The sequence below is a fragment of the Perca flavescens genome, chromosome 17 (genome assembly GCF_004354835.1).
Source record: "Perca flavescens isolate YP-PL-M2 chromosome 17, PFLA_1.0, whole genome shotgun sequence".
NCBI classification, from domain to species: Eukaryota; Metazoa; Chordata; class Actinopteri; order Perciformes; family Percidae; genus Perca; species Perca flavescens.
Window position 1 is genome coordinate 12,710,578 of NC_041347.1, and position 27,886 is coordinate 12,738,463.

Here is a 27,886-nt window from a genome sequence, read left to right on the forward strand (position 1 = left end):
TTCTCTTTTCATACAAAATATTTAATAAATATGACTTTCAAAAATATATTGCCAGATCAACACATAATTCTCAAGTTCATAACACAAAGTCAAAAATAGAACAAAATGTTGCCATGATCTCAAAGGGTTAACAAATGAGATAAAACATGTTTGTCTTTAAGAGCCTCATTTTTTTTTTTTTTAAAGAAACTAATTTGCACAGAAACAAAAGCAGGCACTTGCAGAGCAAGGCAGTGGATTTTACCGGATTCTACAGTGTTCCCATTGCCCCCCTACTGTTCAAGTATTCATGGTATAGCCTAAGATATTATGCTGACTAAAGCAGATGGGAATTCTTGCGTGTCATATTGATGCTACTTGCCTTGCAAGTTGTTGGATTTTGACCGCCTTTGAAATATGTCAATGGGTTAAACTGAAGCTGCTGAAGGATTTTTGTTCCCTTAAGTATTTATCCATTAGTGGCAAGCAATATGTCTGCCACCATGTCCATCCCTCGCAGCAGCCTTGATCCTTTTTGTTATCTTAACCTCACTTGCCTTCAATCAAGGTCCTGGCAACAAGTAATGAAATGTCAAAATGTGTGGTAAAACAAAGAAAAAGAAAAGTGTTTCAGGCCAAAAGTGCCCATCCTTTGTCTTCTTTGAAATTTGGCTTTTATAGAATGCGTTGAAAAATTAAAGTCATTGAAAGAAATGGTAGGCTTCCACGGCTATCAAAACCTTTAAACTAGACAGAACATATAAATAAAAAGGAATGATATCTTAAGGCTCTTGATTATTAAGTTAATAAATCAAATATACACAATGATTAATAAAAAAAAATTTACATATCTACATGTTCTAAATTGACATAAATTCTTCATATTGGCAGCAACTGCTGACATTGAACCCATCCCTCCCTATCCCCACCTGCCCGAAAAAATAAAAATAAATAATAAAGTTGATCTTTTTTTCTCATTTGACAGTTGCTTAAGTCTAAAGCTTTCTCTAAACGGAACTAGAAAGAATTCAAACAAATACTAAAAATAATTAGCTCTAGCGTTGAACACGTCGAGTAGTTTTAGTCATTGTACAACAATTACACCAGGAGCCCCTTCGATGTGTCCGCTAAATTAAAAAACAAAAAGGGAAATGAAATGCAGAGGACACTTTTGCAACTAGTTCTACAGTGAAATGTATATCAGTGCCTTGTGTTTCCAGCCAAACAAAGCAACTGTCACTGCCAGTGTAAGCCAGCTTGTCAAAACTTAAATTAACACGGGGAATATCTGAAAATACTGTGGGGTCACCACTGACACGACAGTTTGCTAACTACACATGCCAAAGCTCCCCCATCTCACCCACCACCGGGGTGTGAAGGCATAAGTCTTGGTTGCACAGCAACGCAGCTGTCTGCTATACAATGTAGTCCATCCTGTTTATGCTGTTTGCTGTCTCCAAGTCTCTGTTGTCCTGTTTATTAGTCCAATTAGGGTGTTTGGATGTGGAGTTGGGATTGGAGATGGGCGTCTTCTCGTCCCTCTCCACCAGTGTGTATGCTGGCTGTTTGGCAAAGCGGCCCTTCTGTAAGTGCCTCTCCTTGTCGTCCTCATCCCCCTCGGGATGATTTGTCCTTATTTTGGCAATGATGGAGTTCTTGTTTTCGTAGTCTTTGATGGCCACCGCGAGGCCCACGTGCTTCTCTATAGGGTTCTTGATCTGGTTGAGCTGCTCCCGCACGTTGTTGGTCGTGTTGTCCTCGGAGCCGGTGGCCGTCGTCCCGTTGTGGTTGCTCTGTTTCCGTCGCCGCCGCATGCACCACAGAAAAATGAAGACCAGCACGAGGACCCAGATGACAATGAAGATGGAGCTGAGGAGGGGCACTAGGTAGTCTGACGGAAGAAAAGAAGACAAACCGAGGTCAAAGAGATGCCACAAATCTAAAAGTTAAAAGAAGTAAGTCCCAGTTAAACAATTCACAAAAAGGTTTGTTTATATTACTACGTCAAGCTTGCTAAATTATTAGCATGCTTTTGCCAGTGCAACCGGACCTCTGAGCCCTGGACAGGGGACGAGGCTGCTTCTATTTGGCCGTGGCGGCAGTCTGCTGTCACCTTGTTGATGAATGGCGGACACATGTGGGAGTCTGACTACGAGTCCAGCCAGTCGCAGTACGAGCCAACCTAAAGCCACATAGCCAAGCAGCTCTGCTCTTTTCATCCGGGCTAGATTCTTTCTATGCTCCATTAAAACTGCCTTGAGATGGCAGACCTGGGCGGCTCGAGTTATGCGTGAGGGTTAGGAATTATTTTTCACACACGCACGTTTTTCTTTAGTGCTTGGCGTTGCTGTCATATTCAGGGCTTGGCTCGATCTAATCTGATCTTCTTTAAAATAAAAAAAATAAATAAAAAGCCAAATCCTCCCACCCACTGTGTGCAACTCTGGGGGAAAAGCACAGGCAACAACAAGAGTTTGGAGGCGGTTCATACCAGTTTTGCTGGGGCTTGGCACGCGCACTTCTGCGATGGCGGTGATGATGGTGTTGTTCCCGTTGCGTTTGCTAACCAGGTCGATTATCCGGTCTGTGATCTCTTTAATGGGGCTCCGGTCCAAACGATGGTCCTCCGTGGACTAGAAGTAAAGAAGAAAAAATTGAAGTTTGAAATCTGTTGGTTTAAGTTTAAGTTCCATCTGGTCTGCCTTTAAATCGTGTTAACATGCAGTCTACTGTTGACACAAAACAACCAAGCCTCAATTCACCACATATCCCATTACAGCATGTCTTAATGCTGCTAAGAATGCACACTGCAGGCTATAAATCAAAGAGGAGTTTTTTTGAGTATGCATTAATAGAGAGAGACAAACATATGGCGGAGTGGGAGGATGTACTTACGATGCAGACGTGGATTTCGTTGCTGGCTGAGAATGAGGGGTCACAGGTTATGGACACAGAATGCTCCAAGGAGAAATTCTTCACTATGTACAAGCGCCTCAGCTGCTTACACACATCCTCCACAGTCAAGCTCTGGACACAAAGAAAAAAAGAAGCGAATGTTAATGCAGATGGAAAAAAAAAAATAGAACGAAAAAGGAAGCTCTAGGCCTCCAGGCCTGCATTTTGGCAAGTTCAACATGCTATCTGGTTGGGATCCACCTCATTTAGATTAAAGACCGCAGGCTCATATGCTTGTCACTATCTGCTGTCATGCTTGTTAGGCAACTGGCGAGGGATGATCCTATGTGGTGACAGAGTCGCCAGTGGTCCTGTTTAGCTCAAATCCATATGATCCTGAAATTAATCCTGCAGTGTGGTCGGGTTAAGAGGGGACTGGCATGGATTCGTGGAATGCCTGATTCTCAGGAACACCAAAACTTGGAAAGAGTCAACAGAAAACAGGGAGAGCGCTGAGAAAATATCCCCACATTCTTTCTTCCTGGAACACATTTGAATACATGACTGAATTGTTTAGGAGTCTTAGACTAAAAGTCCTTTTGCCCGGGAGAGATGGTTGAGCACTTCTGAAAACCTGATCTTTCACACTTTGCTGCCCCCATTCATTTAAGAGTGGTGGTGGTGGGTGGGTGGGGGGGGCATGAAAAATGACCCCAAAACCCTTTAATTCAATCTCTCCCTCCCTGGTGTCTAGGTAACTCACTGGAGGCATGGTCTCCTTGTTGAAGGTGAAGGTGATGTTGGCGCAGCTGTTGTCCTGGTAACTGGAGCTGGGGTGGCATTTGGTGGGACGCGGGGGAGGGTTGGAGCGCCAGCACTCTCCGAGGCCGAGGCAGGGCTTCACAAAGCAGTGGCCCTCCCTGATGGGGATGCAGCTCTGGCCTGAGGGACACCCGCCTCGACCTTTGGCACCCAGGTGGCATGATGTAGGGCCACACCACATCTGGAGAGAAAAACATGACGGGGGAAACGATGTTAGATAATGTCACAGACCTTTTTTCTATTTTTATAAACAAGTATAAAGAAGACTAGGGCTCATGAAGGTTTGTCGGCTCACCACATTGGTCCTGACTGTAATATCTCAAAAACTACTGAACACCAGAGATACAATACCCAGCCCTACACTGGACTGTAAACGGAATAGAAAAAAAAAAAAAAACATAATCAATGGCACCAGTTTTTCCCATTCAAGGATAATAGTGTCTCTGTGACGATTGCATGTCAAGGGACACGCTTCTGTGATCCGCATGAAACACATGAGCTACTAGCAAAAGTACGGAAAAACCCACGAAGAAATTGTGTTCCCATATCAGACTATGTCCAACATGGCAGCCTGTACCTTACAGCCCTAGATCATTTTCACCCCGTGATGCATTTGCTTCCCAAAGGGAGCAGTATCAGTGAGGCGCCATTGTTCATCTGGTGGTTAGACGAGCAGGATAATGATAGCACTACTTCAGGCCACTACTGTATATCACCTAATCTTCACTCAGTGTGACTTTGGCTGGCATCTGACACCCATTTCTAACAGTGCCATTATGTGTTTTTTTTTTTCTCAAAACAAAGTGCATCATCTCTGTATCGAATTTAACACTCCCAAGCCAAACTCCACCCTGTGACACAGAGTGCTGTTGTGGCCCGACATGGCCCTACCTGAGATCTCTGAATACCGTGGAGTGAGATGCAACTGCCCACGCAACATTTGAGAATATAACCAATTCAACACACAATTATTCTCCACAGCCATTCTTCAGTCATTAAACTATGAAATTGTGCTTCAAAACTGTCCAGAGCCATCATAAATACATTTCTTACTTCCACATTTCGTGTATAGGCAGAGTATGTTTGGACATACCTTTGTGCACACAACTTTCCCATTAGAACAGTGGCAAGTGTTGCAGTCTTCATCCCATTTGAGTCCATCAGGGGTGACGTGTCCATTGACCGAGCAAGGTCTTCTTGTCACTGTGTTAAATACAATTACAGCATTAGGTCAGAGAAAGGTGCGTTTGTTATGTGGATTTGTCCTTTATAATCTCGTGAAGACTTCTACCTTCTTGACAGTGGGGTCCAGTCCTGTCTGGTGGACACACGCAACGATATCCGTTGATCTCATCCACACAGATGGAGCCAAAGGCACATGGAGAGGACTGGCACTCATTAATATCTGTCACAGAGGAGAAGAGCGAGAGGTAAGAAATGGCTCCATTTTGGGAATAAAGAGCACATCCAGACAGCACACAAACATTGGGTTAAGCAGTCGGCACATAAATCTAATTCCTAGGCTAAATTCACTGGAGGTCATGTGCCATTTGAACAGTACATACACATGCACACCAGTTAATAAAAAAACATGTTTTAAATCATTCCTGGACGGTTTCTTTTTTTTTTGCCCCATGCAGCTTTATTAAAGGCAGCATCATTAGCAGGTATGCAGGAGCTAAAGGCTGGACTTAGCAGAACAAAGGGTTTGCAATGGGAAAGAATGTGGCCATCTGAAAGCCTTTAAGAGGGAAAACAATCTGTGTAATCAGTGTCAGAGAGCATGGCTGATTAGCTGTTGGCCTGCTAAGCCGGTTTTCCCCCGGGGACAGCAGCAGGGCCCGGTGGAGTGACACTGAAATGGCTCGGCCTGGCCTGCAGCCCAATGCACAGATAATTGGCCGGCTAGACCCTTCATTTGCAGCGACTGCGATGGTCCCGCGACCCGGGACCTGCTCTAACTTATGGCTCAAACAGGGATCAGGGAGGAGTGGGAGGCAGGGTTACTACTCACTGATCCGACAGTCTGGACCAGCGAAGCCTGGGGCGCACTCGCATCGGTACCAGTTATCCCCGTCAACGCAGGTTCCGCTGTTGTAGCTGCAAGGGGGGAAAAAAAAAGGGTGAGACTTCAGTTTGTATATCAGGCTTGTTTGACACACTGACATCTATTCAAGCTTTAATATTCAGCAATAGTCATTTCTCAAAAGGTAATTATGGCAATCAGACTTGTTCTTTTTTAGTGTAAATGCATATGGGAGTGAGCTCCAGTGGTATGTGGTTAAATAAGAGTTGTGTCTGGGAATTCACAAAAGATTTAGCTGATTGCATCCCAGGAATGACAGTGAAGGGAGTACGCCTGGTTCTCAGCATTGAGACGCTGAGAGAGAGAATGCCTGCAGGTGAGAAACTACGATACAGGAGGAGCACCCTGTTTACATCTGTCTAAATCTACAAGAAATGTTTGGCTTCCACCTACCATGGGTGGGGACTGCAGTCGTTGGTATCTGAAAGACAAAAAAAAAAAATAGAGGAAGGGAGGGAGAGAGAGACAAACAGTAGTGAGTGTTGTATTTTTTTTTCTCTCTAATGTACGAGTGTTAAATTCACATGACAGCAAAGAGCACGTCTGAGCTTGTGTGTGCAAAGGTGTGTTGGGCCGGTCGGGCACCGCCTGATTTACTCTGCCTTATTAACAACACAGAGCAAACAATCGAGTGGACTCTCGCCCTAAAAAATGGAGTTCCAGCTTTCCCCCCCACCACCACAGCCAACACCTCCACGCCCAGACTCCCACCCCGACTGTTTCTCCCTCCCCAAAAGATGAGAAAATTTATGTTTTGGGGTACATGCATACAATGGCAGGGATCCCAGGGAAATGGAGCAAGGCTGTAGAACGAGCCGACATGTCACTGTTTGGACAGGAATAGAACGATGAGAGGGGAAAGACGGGTGTGTGTTGGAGGAGGAGGAGGAGGGGGAGGTGGAGAAACATCTGTCTCCACTTTCCTGAGCCCCTTTCTCCCTCCTCCTCCTCTTTCTCCTCTCAGGGCTGGCAGCAGCCAGGGTAGAGAGGAAAGACATCAAATCTATATATAAAAAATTTACAGATCAAGAGGGGATGGGAGAGTCAGTTTTAATTAGATGCAAGACTTTACCTCTGCACTAGGTAGCAGGAGGTGTATCATCATTTAATAGCAATAGCTGTCCACCCTTATCCCAGCCACTATTTAACGAGCACTTACTCTGGGTGCACGTGGGACCCTCCCAGCCTTCCTTGCAGACGCAGGTAAACGACTCCCCAGTCACCACGCAGGTACCTCCATTCTCACACGGGTTTGGAAGACAACTTGAGTTTTTGGCTGAAATAGAGAAAGAAGAAGAAGAAATTTTTTTTTTGTCAGTCAGTTTTTCCCCCCCAACTTTAAAGAGGATTACCAATAAAATCAGTGCTTATAAACTTTCAAAACTGTCACAGGGGACTGCTGTTGGTTTGGCTTCTTTTTTTTTTCCTGACGGGTTTCCGTTTTCTTTGAGGGAATCTGCATTCCATGACTTTGAAGTGTGTTGTCAGTGCAATCAGGGATTTTAAGCGGATATCTGTCAGCACTCAGGGGAGAGGGAGAAATGGGCAAGCAGGGAGATGGGAGGAGAGGGAGCGCTGACAGAGTGAAGGGATAAAAACTGTTTATGGACCTCGCTGATCTGACAGATCTGATTAATATCTGAAACAAGACTGAGCTCTCCCACAAAGCAATCTTCTGTCTGTAAATATATAACATTGAACCAAACCACAGTGACTGTGTGACTCACCTATGTTACACGTCGTACCCTCCCACCCTGGGGAACACTTGCATTGGAACGTGTCACCCTCGTCGTGGCAGGTGCCTCCGTTGTTACAAGTGGCTTCATCGCATTGACTTTCCCCTGGAGAGAGCATTTCAAATGTTAGGGTTTACACACACACACACACACACACACACACACACACACTCTATAAAAGACATAAGCACATACCATAAGCCTGCACAGACAGACTACATGGGTGTGGAAAAAAAAAGGTCTCTTACGGGAGTGGCACGTTTTTCCCTTCCAGCCATTCTTGCATTCACAGAAGAAATCAGTCACCAGGTCTCGACATGTCCCTCCATTATGACAGGGGTTGGTGCTGCAGTCATCAATGTCTGGTGGAGAATTCGGATAGAGTGTGAGTCATGGGCAGCATATCAAATACATCATCACACTTTGTTTGTTGAAACATGGATTGAACAGTCCCATGAGGGAGGTGTGGGTTTGAGCAGTCCTACTCACTGATCTCGCAGTGGTCGCCCTCCCAACCGTCGCCGCAGATACACTGGTACACGCTGACTTTGTCGATGCAGGTGCCTCCGTTGTGGCATGGGTTACTCTCGCAGTCGTTGATATCTGATTGTTTTTGTTTGTGAAAGAACAGAACAATGTGAGTTTGAGAGTGCTTTTGCAGAGGCCTATCTGATATATCACGATCAGTTGTGCCTTGTATTCTGTATTGCATGTGTGGAGTCTGGTCTTACTCTCGTGGCAGTAGGTGCCTCTGAAGCCCTCCTGGCACTCGCAGCTGAACTGGCCCCCGGCCTGGCTCCGGCAGCGGCCGTGAGGTCCACACACATTTGACGAAATGTAGCGCTCTCCTCCCGGCGTGCTGTTGGACGCCACGGAAACTGTGCAGCTGTCAATCACTGTGGAGAGGAGAGACAGTTAGACAGTGAAACAACTGACAAACCTTGGTTTAAATGAACATTCATTCCAAATTTAGTTTACTGCTGATATTCAAATGAGAACAACCGCTTGCTACTCTATTCTAAAAAATGAGTGGGAGAGCCAAAAAGTGACAAAGAGATAAAGAGTGAGCAGGGGAAAGGAAGAGATTAGGAAAGATCTATCTGATGTACAGGCCTCTACTGATGATAAAAATCCCCATCCCCTGAGAAAAACCATATCAGTGTAAGAATGTGATAAAGAAGGAATGATGGAAGCAGCGATAAGCTGTTATGCTTTCATAAGCAATTCAGAGTGATCTTTTTCACTCTGCACTAAAATCCCTTCCTTTCCCCCTGTCTGATCAGGTTAGGAGAACAGGGTGAATTTTCTCCCCTGTAATCACTTAATTCTTGCCAAGAGCAGAGAGAATCTCACCGTCTGTTATCTGACTCCGTGGTTGGTCCACTCACTTAATTACACACACAGAAAAATGTGCACAGTCGTCGAGGGGGGAAAAGAAGAGGTAGCCCACCAAGTCATTACGAAGAACACACACAGTGCTATCAGCCTTTTGCCAGATTTTCAGGGAACTCAGAGGAGGGGAGAATCATTGGAAAAGCTTTGCTGAGGAGATGGAGGGGGGGCGTTCATCAAGGGAGCTACACTCAAAAAAAAAATAAAAAATCCTGCTCACCTTGGCCAGGAAACTTCAGCACACAAAAACTAAAATATAGGTATTGCCCTCCTGGGAAAATGTGGGCAAAGTGTTCAGGCAAATGGCGAAGACCTGTTCTTATTCAGCATTTTACTACAGCACGCTATGCATATCACCTTACAGCAATGTTCTGGAAAAAGACAAAGAGTGAAAAGCCTGCGGTTGTTGCAGGCAGGAGGAGACGTACCTTTACACGTGGTGGTGCGACAGTGGTCTTTGAGGTGAGAGCAGTTTTTGCCCTCGTAGTCCTCTGAGCAAGCGCAGTAGTAGTCTGTGGCCAGGTTGAAGCAGGGCGCTCCATTCTGACACGGGTTGGGGGAGCAGTAATCGATATCCAGCTAGGGCAGAAAGGTATTGAATAGAGAGTGGTGAACCTGATAGCCGACATGGTTTCTGCTACACTGAACAGAGCAAAACCCACAGCATCCTCCCTACAGGCTGTGCCAGGAAACAACACACGCACAGCACTTGGAGGAAAGGGGAAAAACAAGGCAGAGACATAGGAGCCGTCCTCCGAGTCTGGGCTTCAGCACTGAGGAATGTATCCCGCTGTAGCCAGGAGCAGCTTCAACAAAGCACTCCCTTTTAAAAAAGGAGGACTGTGGAACAACAGCCATTTAAGGAGGGTGGGGCAGGAAAACTTTACAACGAAACCAAAGATACAGCAATGCTGGAAGAGGGGGCTGGGGAGGGGGTGGGCTTAGGGGTTAAGATGCTAAATTATAGCAGAGGGAATGCATGCATGTGTGCTTACATTTTGTTCATGATAGTGGTGGGAGTTGTGTCTCACCTGGCAGAGATTTCCTGAAAAACCAGCCAGACACAGGCACTGGAAGCCATTAACTTCGTCCTGACAGCGGCCGCCGTTCAGGCACGGTGCGCTCGCACACTCGTCGAGGTCTCTCTCACAGTGCTCGCCGGCAAAGCCAGGGGGACACACGCAACGATAGCCATTTACCAAGTCCTGAGAGAAAGAGAGAGACCGACAGAAACCAGGGTAAACCTCATGCAGCCAAAACTTTGATTAACTGCTTTGAAAGGGTGGGGTCCAAACAATAACTGTCAAACCAGGGAACAGAGCGAACAGCGAAGGGGGGGCATGCCAACTTTGGAGGGACATTATCACAGCTCCGCAATTATTACAACACATTTTCCTGGCACGGGCTCAACACAATAATGTTTATGGTAATTCAATCTAGTGTGGTCAAGGAACTTTTGTGTCCCTCCCTTTGAAACTCCTCTGAACCCACTCCCCTCAGATTTGATTTCAGAGAGGAATTCCACAACAATTCCACTGTCGGTTTGGAGAGAACAGTTTACAGCAGCTATTTATACAACATCTGTAAATGTCTCGGTCTTCGTCAAAAAGACACAATAAAACAAACAAACAAACAAACAAGCTGGCAAACAGAGCAGCGAAGCCAGATAAAGCGAGGCGGTTTTTGACCCGACACGTACCTTGCAAGTTCCCCCATTCTGGCACTGGTCCTTGCAGTCGTTTATATCTGCACGGAAAAACAAATATGTGGATTAAATCTTAACAGCTTGACTGAATAGTCTGTCTTTGAAAACAAGCCTGTGCTTTATGTTCCCCATGCTAGGGGCCTTTAAAATTCGTTGTCAGAGCTAAGAGAGAGCTGGATTACGTGGCTACAGAATCAGAGCAACACACGAGTATTGAGCAATCCTGTCTGCTGCCAAGTGAAACTAGTCCTGGGATTGTCCCCACAGCCTTGGCCACACACAGGGCTAATAATGATATGGCAGATTAATTTACACTTCAGGAAAAAGGCTGCACTTGTCCAACGGTTTGCTTTACGCCTTCATATTACAGCTTTTATTCAGCCTGTACTGAATAAAGAGAAAGAAAGAAAGAAAAAAAAAAAGGAGGGAAAACAGGTGTCCCGCTCCACAGCTGCAGCTGACAGCCTTCAACTCACTAATGTCGCAGTTCTGCCCCATCCAACCAGGGACGCACTCGCAGAAGTAGCCACCAATCAGGTTGCGGCATGAGTTGGCATTGACACAAGGCTTGCTCTCGCATTCGTTGGCATCTAGAGAGGGAGAGAAGGGATTAGAGGCATTTGCATGTGCAGTTGACAGGCGTGACGTGGTGGAAAGAGGAAAAGAGGCTGTGTGGCTCACCTATCAGACATGTCTTCCCCGTCCACTGTGAAGGACAGTGACACTTGAAACCGTTGACCATATCCTGGCAGGTTCCACCGTGATTGCAGGGGTTTGGTGCGCAGTCGTCAACATCTAAGCAGAAGAAGTCAACTCTGGTTATTCAACATGATCTTTTCTGTGAGGAATACTGACATTTAATGGGTAAAGGTAGAGTGCAATCTCACTGATAGTGCAGGAGGGGCCGCTCCAGCCTGGTGCACACTGACATTCGTAGCCTTGACTGGTTTCTGAACAGCTCCCTCCATTAGAGCATGGATTGGACAGACAGGCATGTTCCGCTAGAAAGAGAAAGAATGTTTTTGCAAACATGTCACACACAGTCAATGAGTCACTTTTAAAAAAGGAAAAATCTACTCTTGGATTTTCCTTTTTTCAATTTATGACACTTATTTTGTAATTTTACCCTTTTTGGCCAATCTCAGTCTAGATCACTATATTGTTTTTCTGCTATTGTAGCTGACATGAGAATATTTTACTGTGACATCATGTAATCTACATTTGACCAATTATTCACAAGAAAAACAAATCAGATGCAAAAATGCATTTCAGCTCCCGACTCTCATTCCAAAAAAAACAAAAACAAACAAAAAAAACACACGTACTCCTCTGCCCGGGACCTGTCAGCAGAACATACCCAGGGGTCGACTTCCCTCACCCATCACCTACTCCTTTCCCCCTCCCATGTCCCAAAAGCCCGCTCAAAATCCCCCCATCTCACTCTCATTACCCGCCCGGCAGACCACACCACCAGGAAATCATCTTTCATGCTAAGTTGACCTGACCAACGCACCGTGACTTCCCTCTGACTCCCCGCCATTCTTCTTCTGTGAGGCGGCACAAGATGAGAGACTGGCGGGAGGGCGAACGGGCAGGGGGAGCTCTGCCCTGGAGTTTCTCCTTTATGGACGGGTTAAGGATGAGTGGGTCCCAAATGAATCAAAAATGAATGATTCACTCTGGGAATAACTAGGTGGTTGGAGGTGATCAGTGGACGGCTTTAGGTATGCCGTGGGGAGGAGGGAGGAAGAGGATGAAGCGCTGCACCCTGGGGCCTCCGTGTTACAATAGCCTGACGTATCCCCTGGTCGCTGGACCTCCTGTTACGAAGGGCACGGTTTCCTGACATCTCTGCAGTTAAGCTGTCAGCACCCCGCAAGGCTCAGATTTAATGAGGAAAAAACCATCATCTCCATGGTAAGTGTTCGCAGCAGCTGAACCTTAGCACCACACCCATCTGTCTCGAGTGCCTGAGGAGCAGAGGGATGACCGGCCCCTGAAGATCAAACTGGTGGATTACCTGACTTGGGGGCCACTCACGCTGAAGTGGAAACAAGATTATTGCCAAGTTACCACCTCCTCTGATTACAAACTCAAGGCACCTTTGACCTTTTGTCTGTAAGCTCAGAAAGACAAGAACCTACCCACTTATTATAAATGCAAGCATGAGTTTAAGACCCCATGAGATTACATTTTATATTTTGATTTTAGGTTCCAAATGTAGATTGTCTTATAAACTAAAAAAAAAAAAAAAACACATACAAAAAAGGTTCTGGGGAATCTTGAAGCCTCTATTTTGTTTGCCGAAAAATGTAAAAAATAAGATTTAGCCAGAGCAATATGACTTCCTTCAGTCACTAAAAACGTAAGTAGCTTTAAAAAAGGTACAAGATATTCAGACTTTTAGTCCCTCTTATGAGTCAACCGCTACAGAGACCGGTTCCTACGTTTCCCACAATGCAACATGATAACTTCTTTCATTAGATCCACACTTCCACACCTGGTTATTGCCCACACCTTTCTAACACCACAACCCCAGTTCATAATGGTAAAAAATTAAAGTTATGGGCTCAATCCAAGGTTATTTTCTCAGACTTTAGAATGCTGCTAACAGGGCTAAAGAGGACATTAACCTGCTTTTCACAGACTGACTAGTAGTCATGACAAGTAAACTTTATCAGTGGAGTGCACATTAAAAGTTTGCCAGCAATAACAAAGACAGCTAGAGATTATCTTGCAGAAGGTTACGGACACTCACCTCTCTCACAGTTGGCACCAGAGTAGCCCTCAGCGCAGGTACACTGGTACTTGTCAGGCCCTGTGTTGATACATGTCCCTCCATTAAGGCATGGCTGGTGAGTACCACAGTAGTTCAAGTCTGGAAAAGAATTGTTTTATTCAGCTTTAACTAGTTTTGACACAACACAGGGCGCTCCTACAGCAACTGAAATTAGAGATGGGAATTAACCTTTATCGCAGAGGTGGCCGCCCCAGTTGGTGTCGCACAGGCACTGCCAGGGCTCTCCACAGGTGCCATGTACACAGCCAGGGTGGGGGATGCACTTGTCACAGTACTGGCCCTGCCAGCCATACAGACACCTGCAAGACACACAGAGAGCCATGCCGTCAGCCTCAGAACGAACACGAACACGAACACGAACACACACACACACGAACACACGAACACACACACACACACACACACACACACACACACACACACACACACACACACACACACACACACACACACACACACACACACACACACACACACACACACACACACACACACTTAATCTTCTGTTTATTCCAAATTCCTTTATTCCAATAATCTGAATTTAATGAACTACACCTTAGCGTATACAGCGTGGAGCTGCACAAAAAAAACAAAAAAAAACAAAGAGCCAGTATTCTAGCCCTCAACACTGGGCTGCGTCTTAAAAAACCACAAATGAATCTTAAGTAGCAGGGTGTTTATGCAACAGCTTTTGAACAATACTCGCGGACAGGGAAACAGAGGACTATTTAGCATTTTACCAAACAGAAAAAAACAAAACACTAAATTACAGTTCCAATGGGACCTGTAGCACAGCTAACATTAGCATGCGGCCAGACGCTCCCTTTAACAACACTCCGCCTGTGGCTTGGCAGCAGAGACATCCTTGCAGAGAGGAGTGTTCGGCTGTTACAGTGCTGCTCATCCTGGTTCCCATGAGTCGGGAGGCAGGCTTGTGCCCCAAGGCCGAGGAGGGGAACGCAGCTTGCTGACCACTGAAATGTCCAGGTCCATAATTACTCCGATAATGCTGCCCTTTTCTTCCAGGGCTCTATAATTAAGACTGAAATCCAGCCTGACTGATAAGTCCGCTCCTCAAAAAGGTGGCGAGGTGGTGATACAGTTGCTGCTGTGGAGCCTAGTGACAGGAAATAGTGTCCCTCTGGGAGAGCAGCGCGCTGATTAGCCCCAAGGAACGGACGGACTGTAAAAATAAACGCGGTGGTTAAGTAAACCTCTGTCTGTGATTAAAGAGGCTATTCTTAAGTGTGCTAATCCTCTCCATGAGAAGAAGAGCAGGGTTCCTCAGCAGGATCTCAAATCATTTACAGTTATTACACAGCCAAATTACTTGGGAATGTGACATTATATTGCGCAGCACAGCTGACGCACATAAAGATTTTAACCCTCAACATTAAAACAGTAAACAGTCAAATCTGTATGTTGTGGCTGTTCAGTTAATGCTTTTCAAACCATTTTTCTACAGTGTCAATCTTGGTCCACGGTTGCACTGGTATTACTCTATTACTAGTCTATATCCTTGACATTCTACTTCTGGGATTGCTCCGTTGCCAACGGAAATTCCGCCGGATTTCACACATTTAGGCCGGATATCCGTCGCCTTGGGCCTTCCTTTGTGTTGGCATTTTAAACTCCGGACGATTTATGAGGACTATGGTTAACCTTTTCTCAGATCTCTGCAGGATAAATCCAGACAGCTAGCTAGACTATCTGTCCAATCTAAGTTTTCTGTTGCATGACTAAAACAACTTTTAAACATACACATGTTCCACCAAAACAAGTTCCTTCCGAGGCCATTTTGCAGCGGCACCGTGGCTTTTCCCCAGAGCACGTTTTTCTCCCATCCCGGAATGCTGTGGGGACCTGCCAGACCCTCCTCTGCGGCACCGCAGTGGAGGAAGGTCTGGCAAAGGGAGACTACTCTATTAGTAACAATGAAAGCTGATCATTAAAAACTAAAGGCTAAAAGAAAATCCCATGGAGTATCATAAATCTACTACTGATCGAGGTAGTGACAAGGAGGCTACCCTAGCCTGCAGCCAATGTTGCTATGTACTGCTGTTGTTTAACACTCTGCAACAGCCCAACAACAGGAAACTACTCCCCGACTACAACAGTAGTAGAGCTGGCTAGGAGAGTTTGTTGGCAGAGTGCATATAAACAGAGTTAAACCCAGAGCTTTAAATATGGCCACACCTGTGCAAAGACTAAAGCAATTCGACCTGTTGTTCTGCCAGTGGCCACACAAGCACTTTCAAGAAACCTGATGATGTCGAAAGCTTGGGAAAAACAACAAAGCTGCAGCAGAAAATGAACAAACCTGATGGTCACTGTGCTTGATCTATAGCCAAATCAGACAACTAAGAAAGCAACCAATGCCTTGAGCTGTGGGAAGAGTCAGCCAGTGCAGGGCCCCCTCCAGGATGAGGATGAGATACAACTCTTACTGCACACAATGCCCCAGCTCTGATATCCATCTGCGCCTGGCTTTTCCTCTGGCTGTGTGCATAAACAGCATTAGGAAGCCATTAGCTACACAAACAATACACTTTAAGGCTCATCCGAACGTTACACACGATTTGACTGATAACACTTGCCTCATTCGAGGCAAACGCATAGCCTACATTTCCAACACGGAAGTCTTGGCAGTTGGTTCTCTCCCTTTTCTCAGACTGGCAGCTCCGATCCAAAGCTGCACGAGAGATTTACAAGCAGCTCAGCCAGCATCTCTGTTAAAGCCCTGGTACTGATAGTCTCTTGGCCAGAAAACAGAGCACGTACCAGGAAAGAGCCATGCCATGACCAAAGCGGTGCTTTGACACAATCCCTGCATATTGGAATGATCCACACCACAGGTTTCTGGCCCCAGCCCCCATAATAAGTAAAGACACTTGAACAAACCGTGTTTGACATTTTACATAGTAAAAAGGCAGTAAAATCATTCATAACAGACTAATAAATCATACAGAGCTGCCTCGGTCACTTACTTGCATCCACCTGGCTCCTTACATGATCCATGTTCAGTGCTGCAGCCTTGTCGACATATTGCTAGAGGAGGAAGAAGAACAATCACTGCCTGGTAACTAGATTCAAACCTAGCTCCAATTTTTATTTAGCATGTTTTAATTATAGCAGTAAATGATTATAATTACTACCCGCTATGACATTTCAGCCTGCAAGAACAAAGGCTACTGTTGACAAAAAAACAAGTTTGCCTTGCCATATAACACAGTAAAATATTTAATAAAAAAAGTGACTACTGACCAAAGCTTATTTTCTGGCCATATAGGCAATGAAAAGCAAGAAAAGAAAAGAAAAAAGGCTGCAAGAGTTAAGAAACAAAGCCTTCCATTCAATGCAAACCACTTAGCAGACAGTGTATCAGCATGAATCACAGATTACAGCCTGGCTGCTAGTTTGAGAAGACTCATTCATAGTCATAACTACTAATCCGGCTGTCTCGAGCTGCTGTCTTGATCAGCGTTTCCATCACCCATCACTACATGCTGCCTTTTCAGCAGGGCTTACCTGTGTTGCAGTCAGGTCCGGACCAGCCTTCCAGACAGGTCTTGTTTCCATTGTAGTCGCATGTGTAATGCCCGAAGAACTCATCCCTGGGCCGACAAAACTTGTTGCAGCCAAAGCCATAGTAGTGCTCGTCACAGCTGACCCGGATCTGGTACTCAAACTGGGCTATGGGGCCGTTGTGAGTCAGCTTCTGCCAATGTGGGCTGGGGTTGATCATGCCAGAATGAGAGGCTTTCTCTATCAACTTCCAATCTGCATGTAAAAAAAACAAACAAAAAAAAACATTTTGACACAATCAACATAACAAAATGACATTTCTTTCCTCAACTATGTCAGTGTTCATCAAATGTTAGAGCCAAGGAGAGAATCGCGGAATGCAGCATCCTACAGTACATTACACATTTGGGAGTTGCAATGTTTTCCGTGATCATACAGTGGGAACCCAAAAATTTGAACACAAATTGCAGAAGATCTCTTAGATAGCAGATTATATGTAATTAAAGCAACTGAAGAGGAAGAAAAGTACAGGAGGAAATGCAGAAAAAAAAAGGAAAAGGCTGCCTGTAATGAACACTCTTAACTGCTTTTTTTCTCACGCTCCCTCTCCAACTCTCCCTGGTTGGTTTTCTGATTCTCAGGTTTACAGCTTGAGGATATTACCGTCTCAGATGCTGCCCTGTGCATCTGCTCAGGCGAGGACAGAACTGCAGCCGCCATAAATTATAACGTGAGGACACAATGTTGCAGTCACTGCTGGGAAGCCTGCCAATGTGCCATCAGCAATTTTATTTCTCGCATAAATTATTGAACTAACAGCAATTATTTTTTACACACTTACAAGTATCTATCTGTACTTCAGATGGGAAGCAAAGGTCCAGCCTATGTTGTGATTGTGCAACACCAAAGGAGACTTAAAAACACACAGACCTAGACCCAGAAACAGACTTATTTTCACGTCAAACATGGAAGAGGTCACAGCTCTGTCAAACGGGCAAGGATTGACCTGGGAGCCAAGGGCTGTAATGAGCTTCACACACAGAGCAAACTCACTAAAACTGAGCAAACAGGCTCAGCCCAGTCTCTAGACACCACACTGTACACATACATACAAGCCCTTAGTATTAGCACCACTCATTCACCTGCACATGTAGCACTCGCTACTTGATATCTAAATCTTCCACCTGGGAGAGAATGAAAAATATGTCAACGCCATTATTTACTGTGCACACTCACACAAGCATAGGTGGCTGACCGCTGGGTGAATCGCTCCTCTGTGTAGTATGATGCAATGCAATGCAGTGCAGTGGGGGATGGCCTGCTGTCATTTATTTACTGTGCTGCGGTGTGTATGGTTGTGGTGGTGGTGGTGGTGGTGGTGGGGGGTGATCACAGTGCCCGGTAACATTTCGCAGTGGTCTGGAATCCAGAGCTCGGTTGTGTGGCATTTCTCTACCAACTGCTGACCTGCAGTGTCAGGAGTAGCACATCCTTACTACCTGCTGCCTGGCTCAGAGCTAAACATAAATCAGACAAGCTTTATAAAGCTTAGAGAGGTCAAGCTCCAGCATCAAATTCATTTTCTATTGAGAAATTCTACATTTTAAGCTGTAAAACTGAAAAAATACTTTTCTTAAACCCTGGATATACACTAATGGAACAGTGCTCTGGAGTACGAATTAAAAAAAAAAAAAAAATGCTTAAAGTGCATGAAATGTACATAAGTTTAATATTAAAAACACTTTTAATTGTGATTAGGAATCAGCTGGCATTTAAGCATCAGTTAGGATAGTCAAAACATATAAAGCTATCAGAGCTGTGAGCTAGCCTGGTGGAGCTCAACGGGGTTTAACCAGCATTGACTATGTACATTCAGGGTGCTTTTCACACCAATGCCCTAATAGCTCTCTTGGGAGCGGCAAATACAGCAGAAATGACCGAAACCTTGTTGACCTCGAACGGACCTGCATAAACAAGCATGGGATAGGGCCCTCCCTCCCCTGGAATCACCACGCTGTCGCCAATCTGACCTCCAACCAGCAGGAATCCCAGCATTGTTAACAGCAGAAACCAAACCCTAACAACCAGAATTTAGATCCAGCATGTTATCACCGCGTACTTCCCACGTTCATGGGAAGAACACCCACAGTCTTTTCGAGCAGCACACTAAAAAGTCTTCCACTCTGAACTCAGCAGCCCACCTTTACCAGAGGTAACTTTAACCTACGGGACAGGATAGCTCAGGGGCCTTGGCCCCCCGCATTGTGACTGCGGGCTAGTTGCAGCGCCGGGCTGGGCGAATAGTGAACTCTGTGTTTCACGCCTCAGTGACAGTGAGACAGTGTGACCCCAACCCTGGCTGGCAGCACCTGCCATCAGTCATCGGCCAAATAAAAACATTTTCATAGGGGGGCAGCGTGGCCCCTTCTGTACTCCTCCCCTCGCCACACTTCCTTCTCTCTGTCTGCACTCCCCCCTCCGTCTGCCCTGTCCCCACTTCTTCCCCCTCGCTTCCCTGTCCTGCTCTCCCGCCTTACAGGCACCTGTCAACACCACACACACACACACACACACACACACACACACACACACACACACACACACACACACACACACACACACACACACACACACACACACACACACACACACACACACACACACACACACACACACACACACACACACACACACACACACACACACACACACACACACACACACACACACACACACACACACACACACACACACACACACACACACACACACACACACACACACACACACACAAAGAGTGCAGGGGGTTCAGGAAGAATAAACTTCCTTTTCTGACCTTCAACATGACTCCTCCCAGTCAGTGCCGTGAAGGAAGGTGGGCAGAAAAGAGAGGGGAAGGCAAGATGGAGATGCCAGACAAGGACAAATACTCACCACTGGTTTCATTACTCCAGTCCATGGCTTCCACTATCAAAGTGTAGGACCTCTGAGGAAGACAAGATAGAGATAGCCAAGTGTTAGCAGGGCCATCAAGCAATCCCTGTATCATAAAAGAAACCATAAACATTGCCATTCAATGATAAAACAAAAACTTACTGTGCAGAGAACCACAGACAGCTTTTTGTTTTTCTAGTAACCATGCAAACTAAAAAGAAAATATCCACAACTTTCCGGTTTCCCATGACCTCACCAGCCTTGCCAGTTTCATCTGCTTATCATTGAGTTAGTTTACAATGGGGCCTGGGACAGAAGCTGCTAACAGTTAACTTATAACAATGGTCCTGTTGATCTGATTAAGAGAGGATAAGCTCGCGGTGGTGCAGAGCTCTCTGCATCTCAAAGATTAGAATGACAGACACATGGACAGTGGTCTGGTCTAGCTGGACACCCACCCAGCAGGAGGGTGTCTGATGCACCAAAAACCAGCCAGATATAGCAGCGCTGCACTGGACTAATGACTAGAGGGAGTCAAAATAAAACAAATAGCATGTAGAAAAGGATACTTCACCCTGCAATGCCAAAAATATATGTCTATATACGCTAACTTCACTTTTTAGAAACATGTTTCCACATATTTACAAAATGCAGTGAGAGAAGTCAGTGGATGACTTCCAATGTTCTGAGAAAGCACACAGTCAGTTCTGTTTTACAATGTAGGCTAATATGTGATTTTAAAGGTTTTGCTCATTTATAAACCTCTAGTGGTGATTGCTATGAATGATGTAAATTAATGAAGACCAAAGTGCTTAAGGACACTGCTTTATAGGCAAAGTCAAGGAATGTAGAAAATGGAGACACAATAAAAGTGTATGTGAAGGTGAGGAAGAAAGGCAGAAAGGCAGAGAGAGACTTAAAGAGTGCTACACTCGGGAGGGCCTGTCTTGATTTCAGCACTCCCGAAAAACGCTTTGTCCGATTCAGGGTCGGTAGCGCTCACACCAATATCAGCTTACACATTTGCGCTGCCCTGTGCCACAGTCATGAGGGAGCGAACAATGTGTCTGCAAGCGCGCATGACAGAGTCAGAGAGAAAGTATGTGATTGTGAGAAAGTGTAATCCACTTACAGTGCTCGAGCATCCACTAGAAAACACCTACTTGTTATATTCACACACATGCTTGCCCCTAGCAGCACTGCGTGGAGGCATTTCAGAAATTCTGCATTGCCGCTATAGCCCTCGTTGCTGCAATGACTTCATGGTAAACAAACCTTGCTCAAAGGAAACCCCCTTTTCACTTTCCACAGAAAAAAAAAAAAAAAAAAAAAAAAAAAGAGGCAGTATGACTCACTCCTGGACCGTTCCTCATGGCTTTACCTTGTTTTGTCAGCCATTCAACTTCCCATCTTTCCAGGAGACATTTGTCTCACCATGTGCCAGTGTTTCACTGCAATCAGGGCAGCTATTATTTGAAATGCAGTCTTTACAGTATATCCTGACTCACAATTGGCTGCGATCAGTTGACACAAAACTCGAGTGAGTGAGTCTGTGGTAATGTGACTACTCACCCACTACTATGACCCAACCTACAGCTAGTTACATTAACACCAAGAACAAGAGTCCTCTGACTTTGGTGGTCACCTTATGTGTATAACGCTTTACCGTTAATTTCCCATTAGGGGAGTCATTTTTCCAGCCTGTGCAACTGCACTTAAATGCATCTTTCCAGTAGCTGCGACTTTTGAAACATGTTTGGGTTGGGGCAAATGTGTTTGAGAGAGCCACACAAAATATATCCCACGTATATGACACAGAGCGTGGTGAGCTCATCCTAAAAACAGGAACTCAAAATGCAGCATCCCTGAACACACACACACACACACACACACACACACACACACACACACACACACACACACACACACACACACACACACACACACACACACACACACACACACACACACACACACACACACACACACACACACACACACACACACACACACACACACACACACACACACACACACACACACACACACACACACAAAAGTCCTGCGGCTGTGACCACAATGAGAAGTAGAGAAAGCTGGAAAAAAAAACAACTTAACTAGAATTTGCATTCTACTACAGTAAAGTCTTCCTTTCAGTGACCTTTAGTGACCCCTCAAACAATCTGAGCATTTCTTAAACAGCACGTTATCCGTTTACAGGCAGTTACATTAGGAGCAACAATGCCAAGTGAAAACTTCAACAAGCCTGTTTCACCTGCTACACAACGAAACTTCACACTGTGTCAAAGAAATTCATTAAATCACTTTGTGTGGAACTGTTGTCAAAAAGGCGTGACGTTTAATGCGTTATTGACTCATTCCTTTAAAGGCAGGTCTACAACAACATAACACACCCATGTCTTGAGCGAGTTGGACTTGCCTCAACATGGAAGCTATTGCAGCATCATCATCACCACAGACTGATCACGTATTACATAAACATGATAAAGGGCGTCCCACGCCATAAACACTTAAACCAAAATTTGGCCTTGGATACCAATGTTTATGGTTCAACCTACTGTCTGAAAGTTGAGGTTCGCATAAACTACAGCCGATGATCCACAGGCTTTGTATTCTCCAACAATAAGGTCATACTGGCTTGATCTAACAAGTACAAGCCTTGCCATTATTGGGATGTTTAGTTCCAGACCAAATAACTGTTTCCAGAAAGTGAGATACTGCCTGACTCTTCATTCACTAACACTCCATAACTCTCTGGCGGTTATCAGCTTGGAACCGTCTGCCACTGCCAGGTTCACTTTTCCCAGGCTCCCAGCTTCTCTTTGAACTACAGAGCACACAAACAGACACACACACATCCAAGTGCAATAAGTGTGGCCATATGTCTTATCTTTCCTGGCCAAGCAGACACTGTCCAACAGACAAGTAACATTAGCGATAAAGATCATTCCAGTTCGAATCACAATGACTTGCCAAAAGAAACTACTGAATCCTCTCAGTAGGGGAATTTTTCCAACACACACACACACACACACACACACACACACACACACACACACACACACACACACACACACACACACACACACACACACACACACACACACACACACACACACACACACACACACACACACACACACACACACACACACACACACACACACACACACACACACACACACACACACACACACACACACACACACACACAGGTATGTCTCATGGGATAACAGGCAAAAGCCAAAGGTCTAAATAAAGGCAAGGCACAACAGATTAGACTGATCTAGGCCTACAATCAGCACACAGGAAATGTAGATAGTCCAGTCAAAGGGATGTTGACCTTCTGTATCAGTTTCCCTGAGTCAATCTCTTCAATTGTATCAAACTGAGATCCAACCAATGATTGGGACTGCTAGGTAACACCCCTGTTTGCCAAAAAGCCAGGCAGCTCAGTCATGAAAAGACAACTCTCATAATCACCGACTGCACTGGTGGACTGGGAGGGAATGAAGGAATGCATTGTTTCGCAAGAGATTTTCATCACAACAAGAGTAAGAGAAAGACTGTACAATCAACAGCTTATTAAATAACCTGCAGAGGTACATCAGCCCAGGGACAGGACAAAACCTCACCCCGACGGAAGAATCTCACCATTTGCCAACTAAAACAGCAGACATGGCAAATAGAATTTGGATCTCTCGCAAGGCAAACAAGATCAAAACATGAACCCGGGACCAGGAATTAAAGTCATATATCAAGCGTTTAACTAAACAAGCAGCCAGTCATTGTCTTTCGCAAGGGTCACTAACCATTTAAGCAAAAAAAACAGGGCATAGGTGATCACAAATTAAATGCATGTCACGTTTCCATACAGCTTGGAACAACTGTGATAAGCAGTGAAGCTTCCGAAGCCATTATGTAACGTCACACTGACAACACTGCAAGTACACTGAAAAAGTCCTTACTAAAGTCAAAGACAGGGTGAGGTAGGGAGGGAAAAAAAGAAAGAACATGTTCTTTTCCCTCTTTCACTTGAGTAATTTGCATTTAACTGCCACATCAGAGCAGAGTATATAAAACAAACATGTCATTACCCCCACAGCTGCTGGCAGAGCTTACCCTCTAGGCTGAGCTGACTATTGTTCTGCGACTTACCTGATCTCAGTTCTCAGACTGCCCTGACTTGTCAAAAAAAATCAATCACAGTGATGCCTGCATGTCTCAGGTCTGAGAGAACACGCTAGCATTGTGTTAAGTCAAAGAGGGAGCAAAATGATGCTATTAAATGTGGGCATAATTAAATCGGATTTGAGCATAATTAGGGGTGCCGGGTCAAATCAGGCTTGAGATTACTCAAGAAAGAAACCAGTTGGGAAGTGAGAAGATACATGCTTATAAAAGCTCAATCTAAGATATGAAAGGAATCCAATTAAAAAGGGTCTTCTCTTTCCTTGTATAAGTGCAACATGGGCAAATGTGCTGAGGTGGCCACAGAGGTTAGGTCAGTTTGCCTGAGAGCCAACTTCATCACTGCTGAGTCTACTACAACTGCTTCCTGTTGCTTGCCCTGCACTGGCATTACAGCTGCACTGCCTCTATTATGCTCTGTAATCCTCACTGTAGTCACTGAGGGCACACCATTGTCCCTGCTTGATACACTGTGAGGGCCCTCACTTCTCTGTGGAATAAAAGCACGAGTGACATTGGCGAATCTATACAGGGCTCTAAAACAACAATGTGCTAATGTTAAAGATGTTTCAGCCGACGGCATTCAGATGGATTCCTGGCTCTCGCCCTACCTGTCGGTCTATCTAAGCACATGTGTGTAGCCTCATTAAGTGCAGCAGTTACTGTGGGTGGCAAGGTTAAAGCGATGAAATGCCTGGGGTCCAACCGAGCGTGACTTAAACAAAGCCCTTGGCCTGGACAAGAGGCCAACTTCATGCAGCTCACAAGAGAGGATGAGGGGGGGGGGGCTTCATGAACTCAGAGTACCCAACAACCCAATTGCACCACACTGCCATCTGTCCACAACAGCCAATCAACTGATGAAAAGGACAAAGAGTAATATCATACCTAACCTGACAATTGTTAATGTGCACTGAAGTAAAGCACTTGAAGTTAAGAATGAGAGAATCTAACGAGCGACCCTGTTCTTTCCAAAATCTCAGCATAGCTGCTCCAAACTCCTGTTTTCTACAATAGAGTTTTATCAAATCTATGTATCTAAACATGACATTTCTTAATTGATACATTGACTACACAAAACAACATTTTCTACAAGTTTCGCTGGCAATATAACCCCCTAGTTTTGGCATTTCCACAGATATCCTGCCCTTAATGACAGTACATCCTTCATTAGGTTTAGGACATGTCAGCCATTAGTAAACATTTTATCAATATGTCAGAAAAGAAATGGAGTAAAGCAAGTAGAGCCCTAAAACTTCAATGGCACTAGGTTTCATTTCAATGTCAACAAGTGCTGTTTTAAAGTAGGAAGGATTTTCAACCAGTAAGATGAAACTAATCTGGGTCTGTTAGTGCTGCCATGGCGTGAACATAAACAGAAACCTTTGTCTTTAAAAAAAAGGTGTGAGGCGCCAGTGTCTAAGTGGAGAGCAAATAAAAGTACAGAACATATTAAATTACATGCTACCCTGCTGAGAACATTGTTTTATTGGCCATCAGATCATAGGAAAACAAATCTAAATGACCTGTTCTGCCCTACAGGTAACGCACATAAAAATGTCCAACTTAAAAAGAAAAATCACACACAATCTTCCAGTTCGGGCCTTTTGAACCCATCGCTGCTTGACATTACAACAAGAATTTCCATCAAGATTGAGGTAAAAATAGCCTTGATGTAATTGGACACACACATACCAGCGGACTGTGCATTTCACCCATCAGGCACAGTGGAGGAGTTTGCGGGCCAAGCTGTGGGGCCAGTCAGTCTGTGTGCACAGTCCTACTTTTTTCACTCCATCGAAATGTGCTCCAGCATAGCGAATCATATCTCTCACAGAGCTACAACTCTCCCACAGGCCGGTCAGGCACATTTATTTACTCTATGAAGAAGAGCTGACACTTGAGGAAACCAGAAAGTGGGATTTTACTCTAGACCTAGTGAACTGTGCAACATGAGCAGCTGCTGGGGAGGCAGAGGAGGAGGAAATCTGGGAGAATACAGCTCACCCAACTTTTTCTCTCAACTTTTCATTTGTTGAATCAAGTCAGACAAGGAGGGAAACATTTACGAGGAACATGTCAATAATGCACTGTTTATAAGTAGTATCAACCCGATTTATGTTGGAGAGAATAAACTAAAATGGATCTCTTGAAATATTTGATTTTTAATGTTATTGATGGATTTCTAGTGGTTTGTAACTGTAGGTCATAATTTACTCACTTTTTTAGATTTTCCAATGCATACTGAACAGTGAGGTTTGATGATGATGATCTAACATGCAAAGCAGTTTTATAAACATCCTAATACTATTTAGATAGAAAAGACCGTGTAGGCCTAAAGAAGAAAAATACCTGCACTTGGTTAATAGGTGCAGATAATGAGGAGACCACGGGGTCCTTCCTCTAAAAAGGACAATTCACAGAGAGCTAACTACCAAAAGAGCCACTTGTCGGGGAGTGAGAATGTCTGACGGACAGTGATTGCACATAACTGCCCTGTAAACAAACATTTTCTCCCGAGGCAGAAGAAGAGAGAAAGAAGCGCCCCGGGAACATAGAAAAGTATACATATTTTTAAGTCTCCAACTCACCGGCCAGGCAAAACTGAAGGGCAATACTATCCTGGATTTGTCATTCCTGACAGAGCTCTTGAAAGAAAAGGTATTCCCTCCGAGGACAGTCGTAGCTCCCAATCCGAAGCTGCAGGGCCCTGCAGCAGAAACTCTCGACTGGTATTCCTTCAGGCAAACTCTGAAAAACGTATCGCACTCGTCCCGTGTGCATTTTCTATCCGCCGTGTTCCGTGTGCCATCACAACACATGCCGTTCAGCAACTCTCCGTTAACATTGTGCATCGATAAGATTTGCAACTCGAATTGTCCCGTTCCCTCTGACACCTGTTGAGGACAAAATAGTGAATGCAATGGGAAAACTTTGACCTCATAATATATATATATATATATATATATATAAAAATAAAAGAATAATAATAATTGTAATACCAAACGGGCTTTTATGCCGTTGACATTATTTGCACTTGTAGCAGGCTAACTGGACACAATTTTGCATGAGGCATGGTTACATGTAATGTTAGCATAGCCGAACATAAAGGCGACACACATGCAATCAAGTACATCCCAACAGCTGAATGAGTGACCCTTCCCGCTGTTTACCCCGAAAATGATCCACATACCTTCGCCAGAAAGCAGAGTAAAAAGGCAACAACGACTGAGCCCCGTCTCAAAATCATGCCTCCGGACTGCTGTTGCCACTCGTTTGTTAGTCGTCGTCTGGCCGACACACGGCACCAGAGCTCTCCTCTGGTTAAAACATGCACGAGTGGGAAACAACACTTTGATCAGCGGAGCACAGGTTCCCGATTCATAGAAGACCTCTTCCTATTATGTTCCTCAAACTCTCCGAGCGTCTGCTCTTCTTCGTTATCCGACAGTTTCCCCTTATTGTTGAAGAAAGTTTACACAGTGGCCATGCGGCAGCCGAGCCCACTGCTGACTGACTGACTGACTGACTGACTGCTGGCCTGAGCTGGAGCTGGCTACACAAGTTCAAGAGGGAGGGAATGTCTGTGGAGCCTGAGCCTCCATATTCATGAGCAGTGGGCCCGCCCATCTCATGAGGATAATTTCATCATACACTCAAGATTGCCTGCTGTAAGGACTCTTTGGCAGTGATGTGTTGAAAAAAACAATAATTGAAAATAAACTATGACCTGCAGTCATATTGATAATCACAAGTCATCACAACCACAAACCTAAACATTTGAATTGGATTTTCAGAAA

General features: G+C 44.9%; 1 protein-coding gene across 1 annotated transcript; it reads right to left on the reverse strand.

Annotated features, from left to right (window-relative positions):
* jag1b (jagged canonical Notch ligand 1b) lies at window positions 1–27,676 on the reverse strand. The gene is made up of 26 exons (XM_028604390.1): window positions 27,280–27,676; window positions 26,678–26,983; window positions 19,875–19,926; window positions 16,944–17,195; window positions 16,403–16,463; window positions 13,584–13,714; window positions 13,374–13,493; window positions 11,503–11,616; window positions 11,297–11,410; window positions 11,092–11,205; window positions 10,610–10,656; window positions 9,942–10,115; window positions 9,339–9,489; window positions 8,250–8,414; window positions 8,008–8,121; window positions 7,767–7,880; window positions 7,510–7,623; window positions 6,942–7,058; window positions 6,176–6,203; window positions 5,711–5,796; window positions 4,988–5,101; window positions 4,790–4,899; window positions 3,638–3,877; window positions 2,875–3,006; window positions 2,471–2,612; window positions 1–1,870 (listed from the first exon to the last, which is right to left on the reverse strand). The coding sequence occupies exons 1-26, from the start codon at window positions 27,334–27,336 to the stop codon at window positions 1,395–1,397; spliced, it is 3,645 nt and encodes a 1,214-aa protein (XP_028460191.1). The 5' UTR covers window positions 27,337–27,676; the 3' UTR covers window positions 1–1,394.
* Between the last annotated feature and the right edge of the window lie 210 nt (window positions 27,677–27,886).